Here is a 15,779-nt window from a genome sequence, read left to right on the forward strand (position 1 = left end):
TACAGGAATAGGATTGCTTTCCAGGGTGGGGGATGGGAGGGCTTCTCCCCATCCTTAAACCAGGGGTTGTTTTTAGCCCCTGATCTTCTCAGCCCCAGGTGAACCATCCCCCCATCCCAGCAAACCTACTCCCATCTATCCCACCTGCCCTTTCCCCACTCCCCCGGCTTATTTTGATTGGCTTCTGGCATTAGTAAATGCCAGTCAATCTGGAACCAGGAGTGGCTTGCAGGATATGGTATTTGGTGGGCTTAGGGAAGAGGGCACTGGCTGTTCTGCAGAGGGGGTGGGATGTGTTCATCTGGGGGATGGGCCAGGGGGCTTAAATGGCTCAGGGGGTCAGGTAGGAAAACTGCAGCCCTAGGGCTGAAGCCAGCGGTTGGCCTTCCCCAGACCCAAGGCTGTGCTGGGAACTATACAGAAGTTCACTTAGATGATCTCACCGGCCCTGATCTAAGTTAGACTATCTCTGAGGTACACTTAACTTAGATCAGGTCAGCCATTTTTTGATTGATCTCAGCTTCATGAACTCCTATACAGTTCACACTTAGATTCCTAGTTAGGTCAGTCTAAGGATAAGGTCTGCATCTGGGCAAACTCTGTTAGATCAGGTGGGCATTTTTAATAAGATCGAACCTTCCCCTATCCTCCCCAAATGTCTGTACATAGCCTTAGTGCAGCTCTGTGGGTTGGCTAATTTGCAGTGTCACTCAGCAGTGCAAACAACCTGCAGCAAAGGCTTTGCAAAGGCAGTGTGCATGAGATGGCAGCTGGGGTGGGCTGTACATTTACTCTGTAGATGTTGCCCAAATGACCAAACAAGGATTGGGCTGTGGTGCTGTGTGTACAATAAAGTAAAAATTGTGTGCAAGTTAAGTAAAAGAATCCAAAAGGCTTCCTTACTTTCTGTCTTGGAGACTGATCCAGCAACTGAAGTTAGCAGGAACTTTTTTCTATGGATGTCAGGAGCAGGATTTAGTCTTGCTTTGTCAGGTGGATGTCTTCTAGAGAGTAAGTTATCAGTATCACCCAGGCTTAGAACAGTAGAGCTGACACTTATGTACTGCTTTTTGTATTACACAGAAGCTAAAGCTCTTCTCCAGCAAACATCCTATTGGTGCTAGCCTCCAATGTATGTTGCTCTCAAAATTAGACTTGCAGGCCATTAGTGATATTTAGCTTAGTTTGCAGCTTCATTTTAAAACTTGAAGGGCTGAGAGTCATCCAATTTTTGACTATATAACTTACTGAATGTTTCCCATCTTATCACAGATTTTTTTAGATTTAAGGAGTATTTTCTGGGTTATGGTCTCATAGTAATTCACTTCAGTGCATTTTAGCCCCATAGGGCACATCCAGACAAGTGGGAATATGCATACCCTGTGGACAGCTAGCAGCAGCACATGTTTTTGCTGCTGTTACTTGTCCCTGGGGAACACCCCTGCACGTGTGCTCTGGTACGTGGAAACTTGACCTGCATGTGGTAGAGGATGCTCAGGCTAGCACCTGGCTGGCCCCAGCAGCCTTACCTGGGGCTCTGGGGGCATGCCAGGGCTCCACCAGCGTTGATCTGGGTGTGCAGAGCCTGGCCAGCAGACGGAGTGCGGCTTTGGCTGACCAGGCTCTGGTTTCATACTGCCACTGTGTGTGTTGTGCTGCTTTTTTCTGGTGCAGGATTTTTTTACACTGGGATCTCCAGCAAATTAACACTTCAAATTAACCTGCATGAATGGTGTATAGAGTTTGTGGTGTGGCAGATGGGTCTGTGATGCCACAGACCATATGTGCACTCATTTGGACGCGCTCATGGAAGCCACAGTCATTGCCTTAGCACAGTGATTCTCAGCCAGGGAACCATGGCATCCTGGGGTGCCTTGAGAACTTTTCAGAGGTACCATGTAATATCACCACTGTTAGGTGCGCAAACTTGATTCGCAAGATAAATCCAGATATTTTAGATAGGAATCTGTAGAGTTAAAAACATTTTGACTTGTGATTTTTTTTTAGTTCTTTGCATGAATGTTGCATGCCTCCCAAGGCTGGGGGGGCACGGCGACTGCCCACAGGTGGTCGCAGTGGCGGGGGGGGGGGTGGTGGCGGCAAGCGGGAAGCTCCTGTAGGTGGTTGTGGCGGGGTTGGCAGCGAGGGTGGCGAGGGCTGACCGGCAATTGGTGACTACCTGCAGACACCACTGCCTACAGATGCCACTAGCAGTGTTGGTGGTGAGGGGGTGTGGGTGGCGAACAGTTACTGCCTGCAGGCGCCATCAGCAGCATTGGCAGTTGCCAATCTTAAGGGGTGCACCGCCAATCTCAGGGGGTGCGCATGCACCCCCTACGCGTTGCCAATGGTTCTTTGCAATAGAAAAACTGCTCTAGTATTTTTCTGTAGTTAAGAAACAAATGAAAACTAAAAGTTGGCATTTTTGAGGGGTGTTTTTGGACTAAAAAGTTTGAGAACCACAGCCTTAGTGGCTAGTGTGAATGCCTTATTTATGTATTTAGAGCTCTGAACAAAGTCTCTCTTTAGAAGATTTTAATTTTTTTGCCCCAAATTCCATTAAGGTATAAGCTGGGTTCGCATTGTACACATGTAGATAGCTAACAGTTATAAAGGGTTAACTGGTAGAACTAAAGTTCCTGTACTAATTGCTGCTTTCTTGTTTCAGAGGTGTTGTTAAGGTTGATATAAACCTGCAGAAGCTGGACATTGACCAATGTTCAAGTGAAGGGTGGTTTTCAGGAACCCACAAATGCCATCTCAACAATTCTGAGGTAAGAGCATTTAAAAACAGAGCTAAACTTTAATAGTAAGTAATCTTTCCACTAGAAAATATTTGGTAGTGAGTGTCTTGTTTTCTGTAGTCCTTACATGTGATTTGTCCTGAAAGGATTTCTCTATGCATCAAGATATTATGATATGTATGAGTACCAGGAGTATCGACTCAAAAATATAAGAAAATTGAACTTTACTATGTAGAGGCATTGGCTTTAGGGACAAAGAAGATTTATCAGTGAAATGATTTATATGAAGTTCTACTACTGAGGCAAACAACAAGCATCCCTTTATGCACAGTCTTAAAATAGCTTTGTAATGAGAGTCTCTAGCTTTGGGCTGGGGAAAATTTTGGATTATGTAATAAAACCGGTTGAAATGCTGATGGTATGCATTCAAAACGACTTGCTTTGGAATGTGCATTTGCAGTAATGGGCAAAATTGGATTTTGTGATTTTTTTTTTTCCTTTTGCTTTAAAATGGTAATGCCAGCACTTTGACAGAACTGACTAAATGCTTTTATTTGACGCTTAATTTGACACCTATCATTGACTTAATTTATAGCTGCATCACAGATAATCCAAACTGGCCAGCCAAGAAGCATGCACTAAAGCTTTGAAAATGGAACCTGATCATTAGATATGGAAGAGAGGGGGATGGAGACAGGGAGTTATTATTTATACAGGGAAAGACTGTCAAAGTCACAAAATGGATTTAATTGTCCAATTCCCATTTACTTACTACTGGAACTTGGACACCTCAATCCCATATTATGTCTTAAAAAAACTTTTTAAGAACTATGATAATGTATATAGAAGCTGGCAACTGTCTACTTAGGGTGGCATTGTCATCAATAGATCCTGTTGGAGAATTTATTAATTTTTGGTAGTAAAATAATGATTTGTGAAAGCCAAAATAATTTTCAGGAAAGTTGTTTTTGATGAGTAGCTCCAAAAAAAGATCGAAATATTTCATTTTGACATTTTTGACCAAAATTCTGCTTTTTCAGTTCAAAAGAAATTTCAAAATGAAAAGTCAAGCTAGTCATAGTAAAAATAACTAACAGATTTAAAAGGATGAAACTGAAAGAAAACCATTTTTGTACTATTATTTCTCAAAGATGTCTGCCTTGTTGCTCTAAATTGGAAAGGGAAATTTATTTTGTCATTAGAAAACCATTTCCATCTGGTTCTACTCATTTATAGATTTCCCCTTTCAAAAATGTGATGGCCATCCTGAGGTTGAGTGTGTTTTTGGCAAATCGTAATTCCCCTGTCTCTGCACCATGAACATAAATTTTGAGGGAGATGGTGATAGTACATGTTGAATTATGTTTCTTCCAGCAACAAAGAGGAAAGGAAACATATTGCTGGGGGACCTTAATAGAAAGGCAGTGGGAAAGGGGGTTGGTACTGGTCTTCAACTTCCAGTAGGACACATGCCAATCCATGGAAGTCTTTCTGTTTACCTATTTCTGGACCAGGCTTCATATCCATTTTAGAAAATGAGGTTAAATTCAAACTAAGCTGGATGTGTTTCCATAATCACAATTTCCAATTTAATTTGAGGTGTAGCAAGAATGTTGTGGAGACTGTCATACAAAATACTGTTACTGCTGACAAACTGGTAAGGGAAAAAGTTACTGTGGATTGCTATTGTCACTGGTGTCAGCAGTTCCTCAATTTGAACATGATCTCTACTGTGACTCATTGCTAGGTCTTCAGATGACTTAAGAATTCAATCTTTGAGCCACAGATCTGTCTGCACAAGTTTCCAGTCTTTCTGCAGGGGAGAATAGGCCATAGGCTGAGATTTCTCTCCTTGTGGGTTGCCATAAAACCAAAAAAATCCCAAGCAAAATGGCTTCTTATTCACACTTGGAAATTTTCATGGAAACATAAGGTAGTTTTTACTAGTGGAAACTCTCATTTCCCTGAATAAAAACACTCTGGCTATGAAAAAGCAGCTTCCTCATGAATATGACATTTAGTAAAATTGCTATACTTGTGTGCTTTCTATTTTATTGCAATATATGTGGCACGTGGTGTATTACTTGGGAAAATTAAGTGCTGAATTAAATTGGCCATAAAGGAAAATGTTAAAGAATACAGGGAGTTTCCTTTGATTTGCAAAAATATTTTAATTTCACATTTCTTTTTATCTGTTAGCAAAGGAAGGCTAGGAAGTCTCCTTTTGTGTTGTTTGAAACAGACTGCTGGTGTGAGTTGGTAATGCAATAGAGTGTCTGTTTCATAGGGTCCCAGCTGAAGTCAGTGGAAGTATGCTTAAGCCTATAACAATTACAAGGATTCTCAGAGGTCTTTGAATTCATCTTGTGCATTGTTGGGGCAAATATCTGTGCATGTTATTTTGTTTATTTGCTGGCAGAATATCATCTACTTTATGTCAAAGGTTCTGCAGTCTCTGGATTTGTGATTCATATTATACATAAGGTGGTCAGCTGACTTTTTCTTTGCAAAGCTCTTGGATACTCTTGATTTTTTTGCATTCCTGTTAATTCTATTTGCATCATGTTTCCATGTCTTATTCCTTGAGAATTAATGGAACCTACAGCATAATACTTATCTACAGTACCTCTGCTGCTTTTCAGTCCAACATAATCTATCGCTGTAATGCCAGAACTGACTTGTGATATTTTTAGGGAATCATCTAATGGGAAGCACTTGGCTTGCTTGATGATATAATGGATGATTTCTTTTTTATGGTAGAAAGTTAAATGGTCTTGTTTTCATTACTGTATAAGTTTTCATAAATGAATTCCTGTGCTGCAGAAGGGAACTAAAACCTCCATTCCAAGGCAATGGCTCTTCTGCCTGTAGTACAAAATTACAAACAGTCTACACATGCACTTGTATTACTTAACTCACAAAAATAATCCTATTGACACCATTAGGATCACCTACATGAAGGAAGCTGCATATGTGAGCATGAATACTTGCAGATAGAAGTCATAACATGTGCCAGGTCCAACTTTCAGTCCTTGAGGCATTTCTCATAAAGCTTTCAGGATGCACTGCTTTCCACACATGCTTTGTTGAGAAAAGGGCAGAAAAGAATCCCTGCAGAGCAGTTTATGTGCAGCTCTAGTCCCTGGTGTCCTGTACTGCCTCCACATCCTTCTACTGGGCTACAAAAGAGCTGTGGGTTGTTAATACAGTGCTAGGTCAGGAGGAGCCAAGTGTACAGGACGAAAGACGCATAGATGCTCCAAGTTCCCATTTTCTTTGAAGTATTGACAGGACTGGTGGTGGGGAGGGGCACACACAACTGCTGGAGATGATACCCAAATCAAAGGTTTCCCTCTTATCTTGGGTCCTCATTTTAGGAGAGCTTTTCAGCCTGAGGCCCTGTTCTTTTCTTGGCTGATGGCTCTCAACTGCTGTGGAGCTTGAAGTGGTTTCTGGCCCCAAACTTCCTTTTTCTTCTCTGAGTTGGTTGTTCATGCTGATTCTACCATGGGGAGAAGGAGAATGAAGTAGCCGCACAACAGTAAATGCACCTTTACATACCCATAACATTTTCCATTCAAAATATCTATAAAATAATCAGTAATGACATTAACTTCACAACCCCTGTGAGAGAACAGACATCCCTGTTTTTAGAGAAGGAGAAAATGAGGTTCAGAGCATTTTAAGACTATTTTGTTTTTCAGGCAAAGTGATTCTGTGTCTTAGTAGGGAGAAGAACATATATTTCCTGACGTATGGTCCTGTACTTGATCTCTTGTTCATGGACATTTCAATGCAGAGTTCTCACTCAAGCCTTTTTGGCTGAGCAAAGCATGCTGTTTTCATTTATGACAACTTTTCTCTACCCCTGAATGTCTTATGTAGTTCTGAGTATTTGTTTTGTGAATATTTCTGAGTATTTGTTTTGTGAATATTGATCTGTATTTGCTTCAGATTTTACTGAGGCATGTTGCATGGGTGCTGTATCTTGTAATAAAGGCAGTGCAACTCAGTAGAGGAGCTTTAGAAGACGCACAGTGTAAAGCCAGCCTTTTAGGGAATGTGTATACGAGATATGGTAATGTGCATTAGCCTAATGTAATGCACATTACAGGTGTACATCTACATGTGTGTACCCTTAATATGCATTAAAAATGGTGAAATTAGGCTCATCGCAACTAAATTTGATACCTGCAAATGCAGGTGTGATTAGTTAAAGCACTTTAATGCATGTATAGCTGCGACTCGTCACTAACTTTAGTTACGGGTCTGCCCAGCCACTAGGGGGGCACATGGCAGGGCTGCAGGGACTTGGCACTAACTTTAGTGCCAAATCTCTGCATGTGTAGATACCCTCAAAAATTGCTTAATGCGCATTCAATTTAGTTGCGCTTAAGTGCATGTGTAGACATGCCCCTTTTGTAGGAAAAGCAGGCTAGAATCTCTGCAAACCTTCTCCCCTTTGGAGCAGCACAAAGACAGGATTTGAAGTCAGGAAATATCCTTTTGTTTAGGAAGATAGAAGGTTTTAAATTCTTCCATGCTGCCTCGTTCTGGATGGGCAGCAGGATGGGCTGGAGGGAAGAAAATGTATCATGCTCCCGTGAGCCCATTTCTGGGGTTGTGTGGCAGCCAAATGCAGCTGGCAGCAAACCAAGAAGAAATCCCTTTGTGCTTGGCTGAGGAGCCAGGTGAGGAAAACTGTCATCTGTGGAGTAATGACTGAACCCATCTAAATCAGAATCCCCCCTAAACGGAACCATAAGGGAACAAAATGAGTGGAGTACCAGAGAGAGAAAGGAAAGAAAGGACACAGGTATAAAACATACAACGTTAATGTTACTCTGTAATTTTATTCTTTATGTTGCCACATGCTTTTGGGGCCACTATATAAATAATTAGTGAACTTCTGAAGATGTTACTAAGAATTTTACAGAGAAAAGGTATTTGCAATCTAATAAAAATTAGCAGAAGATTGGTGGGAAATGGAAAGAAAAGGAAAGGAAAGAATATAATATTGAATATAAGCCTACAGAGGAATTGAATACGCTAGAAGTCTATGTATGTACTGGGGCTGGACTGAGATGGAGCAGCCAGATTTTTAGTGGGAAGAGGGAAAGTTAGGAAAGATTGGGCCTGAAGCCATGGCATCATCACATTCTAATATGTTGTTGTGACAAGAAGATGCAAATATTGTTGAATTAAACAAGATTTTGGGCTTATAGGAGTCACTAAAGGAACCTCATTGGGTGACTGAAAAATTCTACAAAGAAACAGGATGTGATCAAGTCACGGCCAGAGGTGCAATAGGATGCCTGAGTACCTGGAGTAACAACAGAGCATAGGGCAGTGTAACAGGGCAGTCTGGCCTTTTAAGGGACTCAGTGAGTCCTGGGGTGGGGGCCCAGCTATAGGTGATTAGCTGGCAGTTAAAAGGCCAAGGGGAGAGAAAGCTCAAGCAGCTCGAGTTGGAGAAGGAGCAGTTTGTGGGCAGGAAGCTTACCTCTAGGAAGGGCCGGAGCTGAAGGGCCCTCACCTGGCACGTGGAGAAAGGCATCTTATGCATTTATCCATTTGTTTGGACCAAGGAGTTTTGTTTTGTGTTATGAGGACTGGCTGAGGGGTTCCCTAAGGACAAAGCCAGACCCCAAGGCCTGCTTATGAACTTGTTTGGATGGTCTGATGGTCTCCTAAGGGGTTAAATCTTGCCTGCATAGCAGCAGGTATATCAACCTGCTTATCAAGTATCATTGTCTTTACTGCCAGAGGCATTGTGGCAGCTGGCTGGCAGTACAGCTGCTGTTAATTTTGCACTCCCTTTTGATTCCCCTCCATCTCCCTTTACTCCCTGGGTTGGCAGTTGGGCATTGTGCTCCAGTTACACCCCCTTCATTATGCTACTGTTGATGGCTATCAAATGCACAATTGATGACACAAATGCACAGAGGATTTGGATGGCTTATTCTGTCTTTCCTTTAACCTCTACATGTTCTTAGAGCAGGGGCTACCCCTAGACAGCAACTAGTACATAATGGACTTACCATAAGTAACCATTAATAACTGTGGTATGTCCTTCAGAGGAGCTTCAGCTACTTTAGTTTCCAGGAGAGAGAGGTAGGGTGGCATGCTAACAAGGGGTACAGGACAGCATGCCCCTCTGACTTTTTTATGTTACAAAGCCTGTACTATTAGAGGCTTTGCCAGAAGACCCCCTTAATGGAAGTTGAGAGTACCCTGGCAGAAATGAGTTTTGTGTTGGCATAGATTGACCAGTATCCCAAATGACACTAAGCTTAAATGACAAAAAGCACTCCTCTGTCATCACAGTGATTTCTATGTCAGGATTTTGCCAGCATAGCTGTGCAAATTTTGTGCGTGTGGGCAGGAAACACAAGCACACACACCCCATATCCTAGTTAATATAACTATATCCGCAAAATATTTGACTGTTGCTCAACAGTCTCCAAACCTTTTGGACAAGGAGACCACTGTAAGCCTTCCAAACTTCTTGTGAACCAGCAGGCACCCTTATTAAACCTTAGTTGTAAAGGGTTGTAAGGGACCTGGAGTAATCCTTGGACCACTTATAGCCTCATGGATCACCAGACCATTATGGCCTACAGCAGTGATTTCCAGCCTCCAGCAGGTTGCAGTGGCTTGAGGTCATTTTTCTTTCCTTCCCACTCTTTCTCTTCTGGACCACATAGAAAGAACAGAAGCTCTGGCTACACTGATGGGAAGGGAGGCGTGTAAATCTAATAAATAAATTAATGATCCAAGTTTTCTATTTCTATTATCCTCATTTGACTATTATCTCTCCAGTTTCTAGAAAACTTCCAGGCCCAAATGATTCCAAAGGAGTACTTACAAGAATCTGAATAAGTCAAATTACAGTACAATGATCATATACTTTTTAGTCAAATAATTAATTGTTATCCAGTTTCTTTGCTTGTTCTGTATAGTGCTTGCAACACAGGAAAGCTCCTGTGTTTTTTTTAGCAGCATTATCTTGTTATATTCCAGAAGAGAGGTTTTAATTGGCTTCTTTTGATGCTCTCTGAGATATTTTCCCCTCACAGCAATATTTAACTTGTGCATTTTATTATGGTTGCACTGTCTTGTGCATGTTGTGCATTTTTCTAAATATATTTTTAAATGATGTTAATGAGTACATCAATGAATGATAAACCTTTAGGCAAAATTTTGTGAAAGCAGCCGATAGATTTTCCTTCCGAGGATTCAGAGACCTTTTGGAGGAAAAGCAAATAAGAAATACTAGGAAAGAATTTAATAAGGCTAACTGGTGAGTTCATCTGAAACCCTTTTTATAAAAAGGTAGGATCCAATGGTAACATAGAAATTAAAGGAACTTCATGGGTCATCAGTAGGCCAATCCCCTGCTATTGCATGTATCATATTATCTAATCTCATTCATAAACTCCTTGAGTTCTATCTTCAAAATGGTTATTTTTTGTTGCCCTGATATTGCAATGGGAAGGCTGTTCTAGATCCTTCTTGTTGTAGTGTAGGGATGGCCAACTTGCACATTGGATGCCTCAAGTGGCATGGGTGCATATACAAGTAATAACTTTTTGACGGTTAAACTGCCTTAACTTTTTTAAAGTTGACTTAACTGTCAGAGTATACACATGTATGTGGAGCAGAGTTCATTTAAATGCAGCACAAGATAATACACCTCTGAGGTGTATAGTCTTGATTCGCATTAGTTAAGTTGACTTAGCTCACAAGATGCCTGCCACCATGTAAAGGAGCTGTATGTGTATATGCTCCAATGCGGCTTAAGTCAACTTAGTTAAGTCACTTAGTGTGTGTGTATACAGGGCCATCCCTAGGGGTGGGTGAGTGGGGCAGCTGTCCCAGACCCCGCTCTTTGTGGGGCCCCTCAGATGGTGCCATACAGGCCCTGCTGTGGCTGCCACATGATGCTAGCTCTGCAGTCCAGCCACTCGTCATCCCCTCTTTCCCCTGGCCCCACACAGGCTGATATGCCCCAGGCCCTGCACAGTCCTAGGGACAGCTCTGTGTGTGTGCACCCATGATGGTTACTGTGTGTGTGGCTTGTTATAGATCGGGGAGGGAGAAGGCAGTACAGCATTTGGTAGGACAGGAAGCAGAGCAGCAGATCTGGCAGGGACCAGAAAACAGAACACCAGATTGGATTGGGGAAGGTGATCAGAGTGACACATGGGCAGGATGCAGGGCTAATCTGTATCATGCCTGCCACAAAGTTGGCTTCCACTGTTCTAATGAAACCTTCCAGTTGCTAGCTAAAACTTATTCACAGCCAGTTTATACTAATGTGTTCTTGTGTCAATATTGTCCTTTAGCGTTAATTAGCTCTTCCCACTCTTTAGAGTTTACCTCTGATAAAACTGGAGAGAGCAAATATTCTCTTAACCTTCATTTTGCTAGACTAATAAAGCATCACTTCTTTCTATCCCCCCTCCCCCCCCCAGATAAGACAAGCTGTTCATTCCTGTGATCATTCTAGAAGCCCTTTTCTGCAGTGGTTCCAGTTTGCATTCATTTGCTCTGAACATATGTGATCTGTGCCTCGTATATTGGCATTAATGTCTCCATACCTTTTATGAAAATAGTTGAATCACTTTGATTAGTTTATAATTACTCTGTGACAAATGGATGCACCAAGGTTCTTCTCTTCCAGTCGTTTATAAAACTGATGTGCTTCTAGCTTGTGATGAAAGATTTTGTTCAGTCACAAGTGTATGCTCTTTATATTTTATACTGTTGGATTTCCAGTCAAGGTCATCCTTTCTATATGATATCCCGATTCCCCTCTGTATTAACAGTGCATTCTACCTTTGTGTTATCAGTGAGTTGTAACAGCACACTCCTGCTTTTTGTGCCATTTCTTTAGTTACTGCATGCAATCTATTACCTTTAGTAAGACTATTTGGGTATTTTTATATGTGCAAGTGCTGCAGCACTGGGTGCTTTGAAAAGTGCCCATCGCTGCTATGCTTACAGTTGTAGAAGTTGCAAAATGCACATCAACATGAAGAAAATGGTGGCGGTGCCCTTTTAATTAAGACATCGTGGAAGTGCTTTAGTTCAAAACCTCACTGCTACCATTTTCTCTGTGCTGACTTGCATTTCACCACTTATACAACTGCAAGCAGTGCAGCGCAGTGTGCATCAACTCCCATGCAGAGCAGATTTGATTAATCAAGTCTGCTCCAAAATGGCAGATAGCCGGCGTGTTCGGGAACAAAAAGGTATGTGTATAAATGCCCTTTAGGACTAGTAATATCACAGGAATTAAGATATACAGCAATAGGGTTAATGTTTTTGGCAGGATTACCACAAATTGGTCCTGCACCCTTTCACTGATTCCCCATTCCCTGTCTGATTTGGTGATCATCTTTCTGCTCCCAGTCCTAGGCTCCCACTCTAATCTGCTTATCTGCTTTCTGCTTCCTTCCCTGTGCTCCCTGCCCAATTTACTGCTTTCTTTTCTGCCTCCTGCCCCATCTGTTGCTGTGCTGCCTGCCTGTCCCTGGTCTGCCATGTGCCACACACAGAGGCTGCCCATACTACTTGTAGTACCAGTGCCACAGGCTGGCCATCCCTGATAAATAAATTGTATGTGAGAGAACGAAAGGATAAAATGGCAGGATTGGGTATTCATATCACCCCAGGAAGAGGCAGGGTTTTTTACTTAGGGATCCCTTATTAAGAAAAAATGGCAGGTCAGTCACTAGAGTAGATTTAACAGAAGAGTGTTCTGTCTGTCAAAGATTCAAGAAGCAGGCATGAGAATATAAAGGATTCTGAAGTGAGAAGCGAAGAAACCAGAAGTAGTCCTTCATGTTAGGACAATTGCTATTTCCAGATTCTTGCTGGAACACATCAGTGGGACCATTATTTCAGGCCCCAAGAGCAGTGGAGGCTTGAGTGATCCTCAGTGGAATTATTCCAGTCCTTACAGATGATAAGAAAAATCAACAGATAGTTCAAAGATTGGTGTTCTGAGGAGGGCTTTAGGATGTTCCACCACTAAGAGACATTCACAAAAAAGGACTGTTTTTTTTGATGGAAGCATTCTACCTGGGATCACAGCTTTCTGACAGTAAGGCTAGCACAACTGATAAGAGTTTAAACTAAAAAGAATTAGGGAGAAGGTTGGGAGTGACTTATGTAATTTTCACACCTGGTTTTATTGCAGAGGAAGAGAAATACCAGATAAATGAAGATGTAACAAAGAATATAAGAATGTCAGATGGCAGGATGTTGAACAGCAAGGAGAAAAGTGCTACTGAAGAGAACTGGTAGGCAATTCAGTTAGTGAAAAGGCCATACTTAATTTGGCTAGGAAACTACGTGGGATCAGTAAAAAACAAGTGAAATATCTTATCCTAATACAAGGAGGTTAGTTCAGAGTGAAAAACTGGATCTTATAGGAATAAGAGAGACATGATGAAATAGCAGTCATGATAGGAACACAGCACTGAAGGGTGTATACTCTTCAGAGAAGACAGAAATGAAGTTAACGGTCTTGGGATAGTCTTTCCGTTCCTTTTCAGTTTAGCATGGATAAAACAGAGTCTAGTTGAGTCAAAATCTCTGTAGAGAAGGATTGCAAATGAGTGCACTGGGGTAGTGGGGTCTGCTCATGTGTAAGAGGGTGGGGGTGCTGGATCACCCTTCTGTTCCCCACCCTGCACCTGCCCTGCAGTGGCTCCTGCAGTGGGGCCAGCAGAGCAGCAGCTGTGGTGCAGAGTATAGGAGCATAGGCTGAAGGTTTGCTGCTGCAGAGGGGAAATGTCACCTCCTTTTCTGCCACAAAAATATTGCCGTTTGAATGGTTGCTGGACATGTATCAGTGATATAAGGAAAAAAAAAGGAGGGGAGGAGTGTGACCCCACTCCTTCAGTAGTAAACCTGTGGCCATGTTGCTGTACCATGAATGGTCACTGCCCCAGGTGCACAACTGGCTAGTTATGCTTATAATCTGACTTGCTAGATATAGATTGGAAAACAGAGAATAAATACTGGTGACAGTGGTAGGGCCCAGGTATTTCAGGCTGTATTTGCAAATAGATTTGTTGACTTAAACCAGTGAATCAGCGAGTGGTGGTATTTCATTAGATTTGGTTTTGGTAACTAATGAGGATATTATGGAAGAACTGGTTATAGAAATAATTTTGGATCAATTGTCCATGAATTAATTCAGTGTAAATGGAAGAATAAGCAAGAATAGGTCTGTAAGAAAGAGTCTCTATTTTAAAAAGGGAATTTTTGAGAAATTAAAAGAATTTATTGAGGCTGAGAATACTTGTGATTTAAGTCAAAAGTACAAAAGTTGTCTGAAACTTGAACTTGTAACATGAACAAGAACTTTTCAGGAAGAACTTCTGACCTAACTGGATGAATAGCCACTTTGGAAACATAATTAGAAATAAATATAGGTGGTAAATGAAATGCGGGGGGGATCAAAAAGGATCAATTAGCAAAGAAAATAAGTGTTTGGATAAATTGATAATTATGAAAAGGCAGGCTGAGTTAGATTTTTAAAGTATATTAAAAGAAACAGATAATGAAGTGGGGCTACTGGGCAAGGAAGATGGGGTAGAGAATAATGATAATCTAAATGAATACTTTGCCTCAATTTTTAGTATGAGTAATGCAGGTGAAGTTTGGGCAAAATGGCCTGGGTGCTGGGAATAAGCATACAGAAATGGAGATAATCACCGACTGAGGAAGGAAAATTCAAAGAGCTGAGCGTTCAAATTAGAAGTGGGGAATAGATCATTTCCATCCCAGAATTTTGAAATACTGACATATGAAATCAGGTCATAGTAAAGGTTTTTCATAAGACTATCAAGTTGGTTGTAGTGTCAAATGACTGGAAGAGAGCTAATTCAGCACATATTTAAGAAGGGGAAGGGAAAAAATGATCCAGGTAATAGCAGGCCCATTGGTTTGATCTCAATAGTATTAGGACAACATTTGAACATGGTGCTTGAACACCATGCTTTTTGAAAGAATTATCCTGGCACATGTCCGGGGAGATTATGCTCAGGGACAACCAGCATGGGTTCATTAGGGGCACGTCTTGTCAAACCAACCTGGTGGCCTTCTATGACCAGGTCACCAAGTCCTTGGATGCAGGTGTCACAGTGGATATAGTCTTTCTGGACTTCAGGAAGGCCTTTGACATGGTTTCTCACCCCATTCTCAGTAAGAAACTAGGAGACCGTGGTGTTGATGCCTACACGGTCAGATGGGTCACTAACTGGCTGGAGGGCCGCACCCAGAAGGTGGTGGTGGATAGGTCTTATTCGACCTGGAGGGATGTGGGCAGTGGTGTTCCCCAGGGCTCGGTCCTCAGGCCCACACTATTCAACATCTTCATCAGTGACTTGTTTTAGGGGGTAGAAAGCACCCTGTTCAAGTTCGCAGATGACACTAAGATGTGGGGTGAAGTGGGTACACTAGTAGGAAGGAACAGGCTGCAAGTGGATCTAGACAGGTTACAGGGGTGGGCCGAAGAGAACAGGGTGGGGTTCAACACCGACAAGTGCAGGGTAATGCACCTGGGGAGGAAGAACCAGAGGCACACCTACAGGCTGGGGAACTCCCTTCTTGCCAGTGTTGAGACAGAAAAGGATCTTGGAGTCATCGTTGATGCCACAATGAACATGGGCTGACAGTGTGGGGATGCGGTCAGGAAGGCCAACCATATCTTGTTATGCATCCACAGATGCATCTCGAGCAGGTCCAAGGAGGTGATCCTCCCCCTCTGTGCGACACTGGTCAGGCCGCAGCTGGAGTACTGCGTCCAGTTCTGGGTGCCACGGTTCAGGAGGGATGTGGACAACATGGAGAGGGTCCAGAGGAGGGCCATTCACATGATCAGGAGGCAGCAGGGCAGGCCCTACGAGGAGAGGCTACGAGACCTGAACCTGTTCAGCCTCCACAAGAGAAGACTGAGAGGGGATCTGGTGGCCATCTATAAACTGGCCAAGGGAGACCAGCAGGAAATGAGAGAGT

The 15,779-nt window shown here is 42.4% G+C and overlaps 1 protein-coding gene across 1 annotated transcript in view; it reads left to right on the forward strand.

Moving 5' to 3' along the window:
• The window catches only part of GPR158 (G protein-coupled receptor 158), a 385,566-nt gene that overhangs the window by 17,730 nt on the left and 352,057 nt on the right, over positions 1–15,779 (forward strand). The window contains exon 2 of the mRNA XM_014608949.3: positions 2,669–2,774. Within this exon, the coding sequence (XP_014464435.2) occupies positions 2,669–2,774 (106 nt within the window). The remainder of the gene's footprint in view (positions 1–2,668; positions 2,775–15,779) is intronic.

Source organism: Alligator mississippiensis, chromosome 5 (assembly GCF_030867095.1).
Source record: "Alligator mississippiensis isolate rAllMis1 chromosome 5, rAllMis1, whole genome shotgun sequence".
In the NCBI taxonomy this organism is placed as follows: domain Eukaryota; kingdom Metazoa; phylum Chordata; order Crocodylia; family Alligatoridae; genus Alligator; species Alligator mississippiensis.